The following is a 15,531-nucleotide window of genomic DNA, read 5'->3' on the forward strand; positions in this document are numbered from 1 at the left end:
ATCGCTGTGTGCCGTCTGCATCATTCGATGGTCACAACCGTGGAGCATAGAGCATAGAGCATAGAGTAGATGCAGAAGCATTGCTGCTACTTAACGCAACCAAACGGAGGCTATTTGTCTCTCGAATGGCCACGGGAGAACCTCTTACTCGAGTCAATCAAAGGCGAAGGCGAGCTAATACATTATCTGGTTTGGTATCAGTCGTGATGCCATCGTGCGATGCAGTCCGGAGATACAGTTCTCAAGACTTTCTAACGATGTTGTTTGATCTACTTTTGGTTTGTAGATTTCGAACCTCCGTTGCGAGGGGATGATGTTACGCCAAAATTATTGTAGCTAATAGTTTATCTTTTACGTCTGTCTCATTTGTAACAGTTGATTGGGTGGATAATGTTTTTTTTTAATTTATCTATTCAAACCGAAAGTGTGTCTGATGCACAATTGCATTGTTGAGTTGCTGTAGAATGGTTTGATTTGAGCCGAAATTTGTGTGAACATGTTAAAGAGAAATATTATACCTTCAAAATCAAATAGCCGTTTTCCGCAAGAAAACTACATTCTATAAACTAATTCAATTCGAAATTCAACTTTTAAGCTTTTCAATAGAAAGGATTTAGAGAATTTACTTCGATTTTAATAAAAGCTTGTATATTTTACATAATACAAAAATTTAAGACTCGTTCAAGTTTATTTCGGATTCAGGGTGTACCATCCTGGAATATGGTAACCTAAATCGAAGAACTTCCGAGTGTCCAATTTTCAAAACTCGTTATTTTAACAAAAATGTTTAATTAAGCAACAAACTGTCAAATGAAGAATAGAGAGAAAAAAATATCGTAATATTAAAAAAAAAAGTTGAAAGTTTCCGATGGAAGAATAGGATCTATGATTTGTTCGTTAGTTAATTTTAGTATGTACATGTGGTCGGTGTTAAGTCAGACCGAACCATGTGACATAAACAATCGAAATGGACATGTGTAAAAATTCTTGAATAAGTTAAGCATCAACGCAAAAAAATCATCTAGAAATGGGAAGTTGAATGGAGCATGAGATATATATCCGCTCAATAGATAACGATTTATAACGAGATTTTTCAGAGCTGTGGAAGATTTGACTGCAATCTACAATGCACAATGGTCCAGGAGATGCATTTAAGTGGAAATTAGCATTTAGAGCTCGACAGTTATTCTCTAGACAAAAACGGTCTTCGACAAAGTTGTTACATATAATAGAGCGCTCATTTTCATGTTATCAAAAATAGGGTGACAAAAATTGTCGTTGAAATAAACAATATTGTAGTACTAGTTATTTGAGACATCTTTGTAGAACAATGTTCGCAGCAATTTTCGCAGCAGTAGTCTCCAAGCTGGCTCCAGTTTGTGGTTCAGTTTGTTCGATATAATGGTTTTGTAATGTATTTGGTTCTGTATTTGTACTCTGCGTTTCACAACTATAGAACCACCCATTTTTTCTGAGTTTCCAGAGATATGTAAAAAGTCGGTTGAATTGAAATATATACTGTAGGACATAATAACTATCTTCATTTATAAGACCTGCCATTTGAACTTTTTTGTTGTGTCCGGGCACGAAACATTCGAAAAACTTAAATTTCAGTGTTTCATATCTATATAACCAGATGGAAAAACTCTCACTCCTTCACAAAATTAACGCCAATTTCACATGAATTACAATAAGTTTCCAATTCTTAGGTCATCCTTAGTTCTCAATCAGTTCAAATAACCCATTCGGGGAGGTTTCGACTATGCTGCGTCATGTTGTAGAGTGTATTTCGTTGTACGCAGAGGATACTGCTCGTTTGAGTTCTCCAAGTCACTCATACTGCTTCTAAGCTGCATCTACTATTTGTAGGATCACTCTTCATAAGTTCTTGATAGGGTTTTGATCTGGTCAATAAGCTGATCAGTCCAGAATCTAAAATCTCCAAATTCTGGAAAGTCATGGCATGGTTTAATGAATAGGTGTTTCAGATTATGGACTGATCAGCTTGTTTACTCTGCGTGCTGGAAGGGCCGGAAGAACTCATCGGTACATACGTTTAGGGATGGTCACACTATTTACCAGAGCTGCGGCAACACACATGAGTTGGGCACAGCTTTCATAGTGATGGGCGTTGATTCTTGTCATTGCTGCGTTGTCCTTTCCTTCGTCTAGAGTTCCGGATCTGGTCCTCGGCTAGATGAATCACCATGCCACTCCGGGCCTAACTATTCGTCTACGATAATGTCGATAATGTCTACGAATCACCCATCTTCTCAACAAGATCACTCCACTAGTTCGTTTATTTGGCCGGAGGTGACTTCCTTCTTCAAGAAGGGATTTCGTAGAAACTACAATTCCACAGAATCGTTGCGGGTTTACTATTCGTTGGTAGTTGAGGACACGTCTAGTCTCTATCGCGTGGGTCAAACAAGTCTCCAACTCGATTCCACCGGAACTCTTGCGACCCTCAAAATCCCGATTGGTTTTCATCGCCTTCAGTACTGCCAACCGCAGCGATGTTTTAATGTGACGTGTAATGTTGTTTGTTCTGTATATAAACCTTAAGATGGAGGCGGAAGCTAGCCACAATGGCGCTCCTTTCTTTCATCTCCCTCCCTCACCCCTCGCCAGAAAATCAATAACTTTGCGAAACAGTGTGAAAAAAAAGATCGTTTTCGCACACTTCACATCAAATAATATCAACCAAACTCTAATCGATTACTCACAAATTATTTTTCAATCTTCGGCAATGGTTTTGTTTGTATTGGTAAAAGCATCGTCATTTTTTCGACATTGATGCCAGACAACATAATCGAACCAGCTATAAAAAACCACTCAATAAAATGTTATTCCTGAGTCATAGCGTTTTATGTCATTAAAATCAATAGAATAAAATTGTGTTGATATCTATACAATTATTATTTCTACGTTTAATGGGTCTATTATGTAAGTTTTAGCAACTTTAACATTGGGTAAGAAAATTGTATTGCAGAGCTCGGAACACTGCCTATGCTTTCAAAAACAGTAAACGGACAAGTATTACATTCAATCAAAATGCATCGGCCAACGAAGAGCGTTAAGGCTCTCCAACGTGAATATGTGAAAACAATACGATCAACGAAGGAAAACATTAAGGAATTATCAACATCGAGTTACTGTGCGGATGAACTTGTTAATACCAAAAGGGCTCCAATTCGCATGTGTTATAAATTTGCTCATGTTACGCTCGCGTATAATCAGAATTTTACTTCATATGCAAATGCACCTTCTATGTATATTTATAATTGTTCATCGGAACATATCGTTCAAACATTTTACTTTAGTATTGAATTGTTTTTTTTTCAAATTTATTCAAAGACTCGTGTCAATGTAGCGCCGCACAGTCTGATAAGTGAATTGATCTATTTACGTGTGCTTTGCTCTTCTCTCACAAACACTATTACCCCATTTTTACACGTGGGTTTATCTATACTACTACAATGGCTAGCTTCCTTCTTCTTGAACGGCGTTAACGTTCCCTGTGGAACTTTTGCCGACTCAACGTATGCATTAATTAGCGTCTTTTATTAATACTTAGTTGAGATTTCTTAAGCCGAAGAACACGCCTTGAATGTATTCCGTGGGGCAAGCTCTAGAATACGCGTGACCACAGTGCAAGTCGAAGGAAATTCCTTTGACGAAAGATCCCCCGGCCAGTACGGGAATCGAACCCGAACACCCGGCATAATAATGTGAGACGCTAACCACTCGGCCACGGGTGCACTCGATGGCTAGCTTCCACCTTCAGCTTAATTCGTGTTGTGAATGATTATGTACCGTCTGTTTTTTAACCCATGAATTGATTTTTTTATCCGCCATTCCATTTTCATTAGGTTTTATTTATTGAAATTACAGGTATATCGTTTTTTCAGTTTTATGCGAAGGACCCTATCTAGCTTTTTATTTATAAATGTGTGTTTTCTTCTTTTTTTTATTTTAGTAAATACCGTGGGCGGATGCAAGCTACGACAAACAGCGAGAGCTAGCAAGTGACTTGTCACATACCGATGATGGCGAGGAAGAATTTTACGCGCAGTTAGAGCGTGAATACGATCACTGCCCAAAGCATGATATCAAGATCGTCATCGGGGATTTCAACGCTGAAGTTGGCCAGGAGGAGGAAAACAAACCGGTAATTGGAAAGTTCAGCGCACACGCAAGCGCTGTCTGCAGGAGGTGGATTATTCAGAGTTGGAGCAGCTGCATCGTTCTCAGGAAACGCGAAAGTTTTACCAGAAGCTCAACACATCCTGCAAAGGCTTTGTGCCGCAATCCGAAATGTGTCGGGATAAGAATGGGAGTATTCTGCCGGACGATCGTGGAGTGACGAACACCTGAATGGCGGGGCAAAGGACCATGGCGGCGTGGAAAGCAATATCGATAAGTGAAGTTTAGGACGCTTTCAACCAGCTGAAGAACGATAAATCCGCTGGGAAGGATGGCATCGGTGCGAAGCTTAATAAGATGGGCCCGGAGAAGCCCGGCTGATTGTGAGAATTTGGGACGCAGAGCAACTGCCGGAGGAGTGGAAGGATGGGGTTATCTGCCCGATCTACGAAAAGGGCGACTATCGTGCAATAACCGTCCTCAATGCTGCCTGCAAAGTGCTATCTAAAATTATTTTCCGTCGAATGTCACCAATTGCGAACAGATTTGTGGGGAGTAATCAGGCCGGCTTCGTTGAAGGACGGTCAACCAAATTTTTACAATGCGGCAGATCCTCCAGAAAAGGCGTGAATACAGACTCCCTACGCATCATCTGTTCATCGATTGCAAAGCAGCGCATGATACCATCGACCGCGAAGAGATATGGAAAATTATGGACGAGAACTGCTTTCCCGGGAAGCTGATTAGACAGGTTAAAGCTACTTTGGAAGGTACGCAGTGCTGCGAGCGGATTTCAGGCGAACTGTCGAGTTCATTTGGATCCCACAGGGGACTTCGTCAAGGTAATGGCCTGTCTTGCTTGATATTAAACATAGCGTTACAGGGTGCTATGAACCGAGCGGATATAAACATGCGGGGCAAGGGTTACCATATCTACAGAATAATATGCATTTCTACAGATTTTTTGGACCTTTGAAACCAAGAATCTGTAGATACAGATTACAGATTTTTTTTAAAATATAGTTCCATTTAATACAATAGCTGTTGTCACATCGGCCGAGAAATAATTAGCTACCAAGCCAGATAAAGCAGTTTCGATCAGACGAGACAATGAAATAGAAGTCAAGAAATTCAGAAACCTTCAAGTTGGGGTAGTAGTGACGAAACTACTACGGCCGGATTCCGGATACCAGATATCCGGTAAGCCTCGAGGCCGGATGGCAGGATATCCGGTAGCCGGATATTCGGCTCATTATTTGCGAATACGGAACAGGGAGAAATAGGCCCGTCTGGCCTGATGTACAAAGCAAAGCATGTTAATGTGTTGATGAATTATTGTTATGAGTTAATATTAATTTAATCTTGTAAAAATATCATTGATCTTGTGTCAATTGTTTTTTTTCCTCATATCCGGTATCCAGCCGGATAGCAAATATTGGCCGGATAGGCCGGATACCGAATAGTTACCGGAAATACGGTTCAACTCTATATTAAATTCAATTTTTGAGAATTATTTTTTTAACGGTTTATTCAAAATATTACTACTGCGAAATAGTTAATTGATTTCCCATTAACTTTGCTGTACATCATATTTGAATCAAACATCTGGATTTCGAGTTATGATTTTTTTTTGCAAAAAAGATCAATGATTCATGATACTCCCTGCAGAAGTCAATCGATCCTCGTGCCACAATTCGTTCAATATAAATCCGAAGAACTCCACAACAAATTCCCATCACAAGCCGAACCAAAGCAAGGCCCATCCGCAATGCCAGGTGAACTGCCAAAAAATGCCGTTTTAGATTCCGATTTTCATTTCGAAAATTTCCTATACAATGGACGAAGCCAACCCGGCGTTTCCTCTGTGTGTACCACGTTCTGTCGTGATGCTGGAGAGCCTCTTGTGGGAGCCCGCTACCGAACAGTGGGGTGTTTATGTATAAATTCCTCCAGCGCGCCACGCTACATATTCATTCGGTTTGTTTATCTCATCGGGGATGGTTTATTCTGTTGGTGGTCTCAAAAGGTACTCGAGTTAGTGGCAGTGTGACAGCTCCTGGGTGATCCGTCCGATTTGTGATATATGGTCTAGTGAAGGATTCATAGAATCAAAGAATTAATTAGATCATCGAGCGATTGGAGTGCGAATGAAAGGATCAAACGGTCATTCGAATGCAGTGAACTGTGATACCGGTTAAAAGGATATTGACGCAGAAGTGAAAACGTACACGAGAACAAGGAGTAGGTGGTTGCTGTTGACAGAGAAAATCGCAATAGTGTATGAATGAAGTTCGGGAATGAAATTCGTGCTACTGAAAACTCAAATTGTCATTAATCTGTAACCTGCGCTGTTGGAAGTGTGGCGAAGGAATATTGAATATGGACTGTGAACAATTGAGAGCTAAAGTTTAGTTATTACAAGAACTGATTGCTGACAATCTGAAGTAAGATTGTAAAGCTGATCAATATTCGAGTTCAGACCACGGAATAAATATTCTCCAAATTTGACTGTGATATAAAGTGCTGTGAACCAACAACTTAAGGCGAAACTATAAAATAGTCAACAAACATCACGCAGAAATCATCGCAAGGATTGTGATAATAACCCTACATCTTAACCCACCGGATTCACCTGCATCGATTTGCTGTTGATCAACTCTGAGCAAAGAGTAAAAATGTGGAAGTACATCATCATCTTGTCAGTTTTCGGAATTTATCTTCTGAAACATCGTCAGATCACTGGGGTAATAAACATTGGCTTGTTGTTTCATCGATATTTACATCACATTTATTTCATTTTTAACTTTATAATGGAATAATGCAGAAGTGAACTATTATGCACACAACTTTTTAATCGTGCATTGTGAGATTCAGTGCTATCTTTTATTAGAAAAAATATCGGTGTTCACTCGGTTTTGCATAAAATCACATCAAGTATGCTCCTGACTGGAATATGAACGAAAGTTCGGGTAATTCTTAGAATAGGAAAGAAGGAATACATTATTTTCGATTTCAAGATTTTATTTTATTATATATTATATATTTATATATATTATTAAAATGGGACGATTTAGTAATATATACCGTTTTGTTCCTGCCAATTTACCGCACACAGAAAAATTCATCCTGGCTTTGTCACCGTCTGTATCTATTTCGAACATTTTCACTTGACGTTATCGTAGGTGACCTATCTTTCATCACTAATCTCTATTCGCTTCAAAAAGCGGTTGATTTTGTTACGATTCAACAGCGAAACGCTCAGGAAATTCGGTTAAATAAGTTTTTTGCGTTAACTCGTATGGCACTCATACGACAATCGTTTCCGTATCTAGCAATATTCAACTCATTCAGAACGTTTTACTTTTATTTTTTTTGTGACCATTTTGGTATTTGCTTCTTGGTGCATACATTTTTGACAATTGGCACATGATTAGCTGTTATAGTGTCGAGACCATAAACTCAATTCACATTTCAGCCGCCTTGCTTGCATTTTCGCATTTATCGAAGTAAGACTATAAAATATGGCAAATTTTCTCTCTGCTGTTCAAACAAACTTCGTTCTTATAATACTGCGTTATATCAACACTTCCTGCAAGTGGGTTTAATATGAAATTTTATCTTTTATCGTAATTGAGTTACACTATCGTAACCCAATTACGCCTATACGCGAGATGAAAATTCTTACGCCATCTAGGGAAAAATAATGGATATCTTCTTACAACTTCGGTGAGACAGTTTGGATTCTGGAACTCATCCATTTAACAGAATATTCGACGAGCTTTTATCATCATCTGCTAGTTTAGTTTCGAAAAAGATATATTACAAGGTCTTTCAGATAAAATGCTCACGCAACAAATTTTAATAACTTCTACAAAAGTGAACCGATTTTTATTTTTAAAATTCTTCATGCACAACTCTAACATTACGACTTCGATGCTGTTAAAAATCCGAGTTATTTCTTCTTTAAGTTCCTCCAAATTTTGTGGCTTATTAACATAGCAACGGTCCTTCACGTACCCCCAAAGGAAGTAATCGACGACGAGAAATGTTGAAATTCTTACCATAAGAGGACAAAGTTTCATTAAGGTTTCGGTTGCTCGAGTAAAACGATTTCACAAAAAAATACACGTTCTTGTAAATTGTACATCTTGACACTAAAAACCATCCGATCAGACTGAACGAGTAGCCGAATGTTATCGTCCCGAAGTGGAGAATGCAGTATTACCATCGATGGAACGAAAAAAAATTTTTTTTAGGGAGCTATTCGATTTTTTTGCGTGAGCGTTTAATCTGAAAGACCCTGTATATAGTGGATAAATTAATACATCCCAATCAAGCTCCCGAAGTTGTGTGGCCTTGCGTTGCCCTGATGGAATACTACAACCCCTCTGTTGGCTAATTCTGAACGTTTCTGGTCAATCGCAAGCTTCAAACGGTCCATTTGTTGTCAGTAGTGATCTGAATTTATATTTTTTGAATAAATTGATCGTTGATTGAATAAAAAAAAGAATTGAAACAAAAATAAAATAAAAAAAATTGCACGTATTTTACTATTACAGTATCGGCACCAATAACACCATTCACAATTTCAGGGAAAAAAACAAAAAACAGCAAAAGATTTTTTTTAGTGTGAAATGTCACCTTTACAACGAGCCTAAACTTGAAATTATATGCTCGATATTACGCGAGATGTTGATCACTAAAGCCAACTACCGAGAAAATAATGGATTACTTTTTGCCCCAACCTAATATATTCACCGCAGTTAATTTTTTCCGTCAATTCACGACTGGTTTGGCGACCATTCTACTTCGAAAGAGATTTGAGACGTTCTTCATCGAATTCAGAAGAGGCATGTCATCGACGTCAAATTCGCCATTTTTGAAGATTGTGAACCATTTCCGTGCTGTAGACTTCCACATGCACATCTCAAATGTCGTGCTGTTTCTTCAACAACTTTTTCACCTCGATGGAAAGCAAAGAAAAGTAGATGTCGAGAATGTTGATTTCTGCCTCCTAGGTATTCCATTTCTAAGCCTAAAACTAATAAAAAAGTAGATGACTCTAAAATACAACTAACATAGTTTTGTAGATCAGAAAGAGTTCTATCGAATCAATACTTACCCTTAGTCAAATAGCAAACAAATCGTTGTAAAATCAAAGAATTAGAAAAACGCTATGAACTCATTCCCCAACCCAATACATTCTGTCAAATGTATACCGGGAATCTGTAATTTTCAATCTTTTTGCTTTTTTGTATTTTGCACCACGATAATGCACGATAATGATGATATTGATCGATCATTGTGAACGAAATTTTGACCAGAGGGCCTGGCCGGGTATGAAAGTTAAAAGTGCCCCCAAACCAAATCACCCGCTCTATGGAAAATATTGTATAGGGTACTAAATAAGAAATTTTGACTATTGTTTTGAACCCCTATGATGTTCAACAAAGGATCAAGCATACTTTTAAATTTTTGGCACGCCATTCTCAATAGCTTAGAGATAAAAATTTGAAAAAAATACTGAAAGTGCATCTTATAATGGAGTATCGAGAAATGTTATAAAAAAAAAATGCATCAAATATTTAAGTACCAACAAAATTCTTGAAATATCGAAAATATTTTTTTGGGCGATCTAGAGATTCACTACTACTCTAATTCGTATTTAAATTTGGTTCTGCACCATTTCTAGATATGTGTGTTTTTTTTAGAATTTTAACAGTGTTGCGTGGTAAAAAAAAAGATCTATATTTCTAAATTTTTATTTTTTTTAGAATTTTGAGTTTTTATTTAAATACAGCCATTTCATGCCAAACCGATATAGTGGTTCCCAGTTTCGTCAAAAGTGGTAATTTTGTTCTTTATCGCAAAACCAAATTAGACCCGTATTTTTTTAATTTTTTATAAGGGTGCTCATTTTAATTTTAGGCTGATCCGAAAAATCATTTTTTCCACTTTTTCCCAAAAATGACTTTTTCAAAATTCTATAACTTCTGAATCACTGAACCGATTTAGATGATCGGCAAATCAAATTGAAGCCAATGAGCTAACTTTTTATTACAAAATATTGACTTTGCAAATAAAATGGATTTTATTTTCGTTATTATTTATTGTAGTCGTTTTTTATTGCTTTCATGGCTTTGGACCAGAAGGCACAGTATTTTTAAATATTTTTTCTTAAAAGCTGATGACTTTTTACATAACATATTGAATTGAATGGCGTTAACGTTCCCATGGAACTTTTGCCGTCTCAAAGTATGCATTAACTTAATAAATGACGTTTATACTTAGTTGAGATTTCTTAAGCCAAATAACACGCCTTGAATGTATTCCGAGGGGCAAGCTCTAGAATACGCGTGACCACAGTGCAAGTCGAAGGAAATTTATTTGACGAAAAATCTCCCGTGCAGAACGGGAATCGAACCCGAACACCCGGCATGATAATCTGAGACGCTAACCACTCGGCCACGGGTGCACTCGATATCTCGATATCAGAGATGCTATTTTTTCGTTTTTTAGATATGATTTTTCAAAGATACCTATTGTACGAAAACATTTTTTTCTCTTTTTATCCAAAAATGACTTTTTGCAAAAATTCAAAACATTTGAACTGCTGAACCGATTTAGATGATCGACATATTAAATTGAAGTCAATAACCTTCGTTGAAAAAATATCACACTAGCGGGAAGATTGGATTTCAGTCGCATAGATCTAGTCTGGTCAGATAGGACTATTGAACGAAGACATGTTTAATTTGCAAAATAATAAATTAAAAAACCAAAAATAATACTTCTCTGATTTTCGGCGGGTGGAATAGGAACTCCCATTTCAGCGTTTCCAACTATGTTTTGACCGGTTTCGCGACATGCGGCCGAGCATTGTCGTGCTGCAAAATAACCTTATCGTGTCTTTGCTCGTGTTGTGGCCGTTTTTCATTCAGTACACGGCTCAAACGCATCAATTGTCGTCGGTAGAGGTCCCCCGTAATGGTTTCATTCGGTTTTAGCAGCTTATAGTATACCACACCCAGCTGGTTCCACCAAATTGGAATTGGATAGACAGCATAACCTTCTAGCCGTGAATACTCCACGCGGGTGTCGATGTTGATGCATGGCCGGGGTATCCATACGTTGCCCGACGCTCAGGATTGTCGTAATAGACCCACTTTTCATCAATTCGATGCAAAAAACTCTTCTTTAATGCCGTTGGAGCAGTTGTACGTACGTGGAAAAACGGCGTACGACGTCTCGTGGCTTCATTTCATACGGCACCCAATGTCCTATCTTTCGGATCATTCCCATCGTTTTTTAAACGATCGAATATGGTTTGCTGAGCTACACCAAGTGTATCTGCAAGTTCTTGCTGCGTTTGTGACGGATCTTGATCGAGTAAGCCCCCAATTCTTCATCTTCAAACTTTTTTATCGGTCCGGAACATTCTTCGTCTTCCAAGTCAAAATTACCACTTTTAAACCGTGAAAACCACGTCTGACACGTTCGCTCAGTTGTAGCATGGTCACCATAAAGTTCCACCAAAATGCGATGACTTTCCGCAGCTTTTTTCTTCATATTGAAGTAATGAAGTAACACTCCCCGCAAAAACATTCTCGTTGGTACGAAATTCGACATATTCGAAGTGGCAAAAACAATGTTGTTTACGCTTCAACCTTTTGACATATACTGAAAAAGACGCGCAATGACAGTAGCTTTCCAACGAATGTCTGAAAATTTGATTCACTGGAAGTTACGCTGGTTACCGGTACACCTAAACCGGGTTAGTAATAAGTTTTTGACTACAGCTCTTATAGTCAACCATATAGGGATTCAAAAAAAATACTTAATCTTTCTAATTTGATACCTTATTCAACTTTTTCCATAGCGCTGGTGAGAAGATTTGGAGGCACTTTTCACGGACACATGAACACAATACAATTATAGATCTTGGGATAATGAAAAAATATTAGGATGTTGGATATTTCGGCGCAGCGCAGCTCTCGAAATTTTCTGAATAAAAAATCACAAATATCGAAAATCACATGCGAACATATTTAAATAGAAATTAAACCAGTACTCAGTCTCAAAATTAAAAAAAACCCAAATTTTATAAATATATATTTTTTGTGTCGCGCAACACTGTAAAAATTCTGAAAAAAATCACACATATCTAGAAAAGACGTAGAAGCACATTTAAATGCGAATTAGAGTAGTAGTGAATCTCTAAATGTTCCAAAAAATATTTTCAATATTTCAAGATTTTTTTAGTACTTAAATTTTTGATGAATTTTTTTCAAATAATATTTCTTTACTATTTGTATAGTAAAATGCACTTTCAGTATTTTTTTCAATTTTTTTTTGTCTCGAAGCTATCTAGAATGACGCAAAAATATTTAAAAGTGAGTTTTTCTTTTACCATAGATCCTATGTTGAACCTCATAGAGATTCAAAAAATAGAAAATGGTTTATTTAGTTTGGGGGCACGTTTTACTTCCATACCCGTCCAATATTTGTTAGTAAACAACAATCAAACACAAATGTGATGAGATATTAAATAGTGTCCGAATGTGCCCCACCACCATCCGAAGACAAATCATAATTTTATCTAATAAATAGACCTTTGTTTCCCTGTTGTGTTCAAGTTTATTTCATTTCATGTTAGTTACTAACTGAGGTGGTGTGCTTAGATTTCTATATCGTTCACAAAGGAATTGAGGAAATACTTACAAATTCAAGCTCAAAAGTTTCGTATGAAAAAGGGCACTGTGATGTTTTCGTAAGTAGTTAACGACCAGGAGCTGTCAAACTATATGACAGCTATTGGTGGAAGGGCTACTAAATTACTTAAATTTTTAATTTGGCTGAAAATTGTACCCCCTTTCCACTGCTATATGTTTTATTTGTTCTGAGGGGATCTAAAAAAAACCATTCACTATTTAAATCCGTTGAAACTGGTTCAAGTGTTCATTCATAACTTCTACACATTCCGTTGTTCAGTGTATTATGTGTTACATCCACATATCCACGTGTTATAACTTATTCAATGTGTTATATCCTCGCGTACGAATCGTTCAAAGCAATGGGAACCGTTTTTTGCAAAGTCTTAATTAATGAAGGAAGTTCATTGATAGCACCATAAATTCGATTCATTCGCATAACGCTGAATTATTATTTTTGTATTGAGGCTCAGCTGCTTCAGGGTAAATATTACCGCGCTGCAGCAAAAACTATCGGCTCGTGATCTTTTGCCTCTTCGGAGTAAATGATGACGATGATATAAGATGCTTGAAATTATCTTAGTTTGTCCCTTTCTGCGCGATGCACCACAAAGAAGATTGTGATGAATGTGCAACAAATTGGGTTTTATTTCCAATCCAATTATGAACGTTACCCGTCAGCAACGACCACCAAAGGCTCTCCAACTCAAATTGCTTTCACGTTTCCAACTGCCAAATTTACTATTCCGCGACCGACTAAGTGCATTGTAGTTATAGAAATTTTTTACTTATTGTTCAGCGTAGAGTCAGTAGGATACACTGATTTTGTAATCCTAGTTGACCATAGTATTAACACTGTACAATACAAAATATCACTGTCGCCAGTTTTGGACGCGCAATTTCGACTCCCCAAGCTACGACCTTCACCCAATATCGTTCATTCAGCCTCCCCCAGGTCGATAATCGCTTTCTGGTGATGTAAAGTACTTGTAGGCATCTCCATTCAACGGGCTGATTCACCACAATTAGATTTTGATACACCATAACAGCAGCCCTTCGGGCATTGAAAGCAACATAACCTAACATTATTTTCATAAATCAGCTGCTAATAATACACATCCGATTCAAGTAACATTATTGAAGCATCAGATTCCTCCCCATATATCATGAAGGGAAGATAATGCGAGAGACGATCGTTTGTACGTTGTTGAACTTGAGACGTCCGCCACAAAGATGTAATTTGATTTTCACGCCTCCGCGGATTTTCCCATGCTTTGAGAGGTGGCTTTGAGTTCTGATTCAAGAGTCGGGCATTGGAACTGGAGCAATGGCAACAACCAAATTGGTGGTTTATGAGTAATTTTGCATTTCTTTGTTTGTCTTCCTTTGTCACGCGCTGCATAGCCCACAGTGAAAGATGATGACTTGTTTATGCAATGCTTATTTGCACGAATCTAAATGTTAAGATTGGTGCATGGGAACCGTGTTAAAAAGATAATGAATTGTCCCCATAGGCGCAGGGAGTTTAGTAACCCAGAGCAATGTGATGTGAATCATGATGTTGGTCAATTTTTTCATTGAATTCTCTAGAGTTCACAGTGCTATTTTTTCATTGTACAATTTCAGCAAGTGATCGGCTACGAGCCCGATGTGGATTACCCTGCGTACGAGCGAATTCCTTCTGGACTCTCCTTCCGGTGTTCTGACCGACTGCCGGGATACTACGCGGACGTTGAAACGCGTTGCCAAATTTGGCACTGGTGCCTTCCGAATGGATACATGTTCTCGTTCCTATGTCCAAACGGAACAGTGTTCAATCAAGTACTGAACGACTTTCTAATTTTAATTCTTCAAACAAATTGTCCATAATTTCCATTTCAGGCATTCCGAGTGTGCGACTGGTGGACCAATGTGAACTGCGGCGAGTCGGAAGGATTGTACGATAACAACAACGAACTCTATCGGGACGTGGAGGGAAACCTGATAGCCGGATAGTTCCTACAGAGAGATGATCGATTATGGTATAATTTATTTTTTGTTAAGTTTTTGTTCTCCGCTTAACTGTACAGAAAAGTTTGTTGATCATATCCTATTTTAGTCGTAGTATGATGACAAAAAAACATGTTAGAAGCACTATCCGATTGTTTTAGAATCATAGTAATATATTTTAAAAATTTACTATTGAACGAACGAACAAAGAAAGATGAGATTTATGTTTTGTAGATGAAACTATTTTCTTTTGTAAATATATGTAAAATAAATCAAATCTATAATACAACCATGTGTTTCCATCTTTGGTTTTCTAGTATTGTAAAGTCTGCTTCATTTAATATTTGAACACAAACAATTGCGTGTAGTTCAGTCATTTATTTACGAATTCATAATTTGTTTTTCATACAAATGTAGCATTTTCTTTACTCTTTCATAAAAAAAAATTATTCATTGCTGTTTCGAAGAAATTCTCGTACTTTTCCCGTAATACGGCACATTAGGCGGCGCACACCCTTTTCGTCCACCGTTTTGGCGATTTGATTCCACCAGTTCTTCATTTGAGTCATGTTCCTAACAAGTTTTCCGTTTGCCTTAAGCCTCCGCTTCGTGATTGCCCAGTATTTCTCTATCGGCCGGAACTGGGGGCAGTTTGGGGGGTTGAGGTCCTTCGGTATTACGCTGA

The 15,531-nt window shown here is 37.8% G+C and overlaps 1 protein-coding gene across 1 annotated transcript; it reads left to right on the top strand.

Moving 5' to 3' along the window:
• The first annotated feature begins 6,137 nt into the window (after window positions 1-6,137).
• LOC129769873 (U-scoloptoxin(01)-Er1a) lies at window positions 6,138-15,046 on the top strand. The gene is made up of 3 exons (XM_055772378.1): window positions 6,138-6,890; window positions 14,484-14,678; window positions 14,739-15,046. Exons 1-3 carry the CDS (start codon window positions 6,822-6,824, stop codon window positions 14,850-14,852), a joined length of 378 nt encoding a protein of 125 aa, XP_055628353.1. The 5' UTR covers window positions 6,138-6,821; the 3' UTR covers window positions 14,853-15,046.
• The last annotated feature ends 485 nt before the right edge of the window (window positions 15,047-15,531 follow it).

This window comes from Toxorhynchites rutilus, chromosome 2, assembly GCF_029784135.1.
Source record: "Toxorhynchites rutilus septentrionalis strain SRP chromosome 2, ASM2978413v1, whole genome shotgun sequence".
Lineage (NCBI taxonomy): Eukaryota > Metazoa > Arthropoda > Insecta > Diptera > Culicidae > Toxorhynchites > Toxorhynchites rutilus.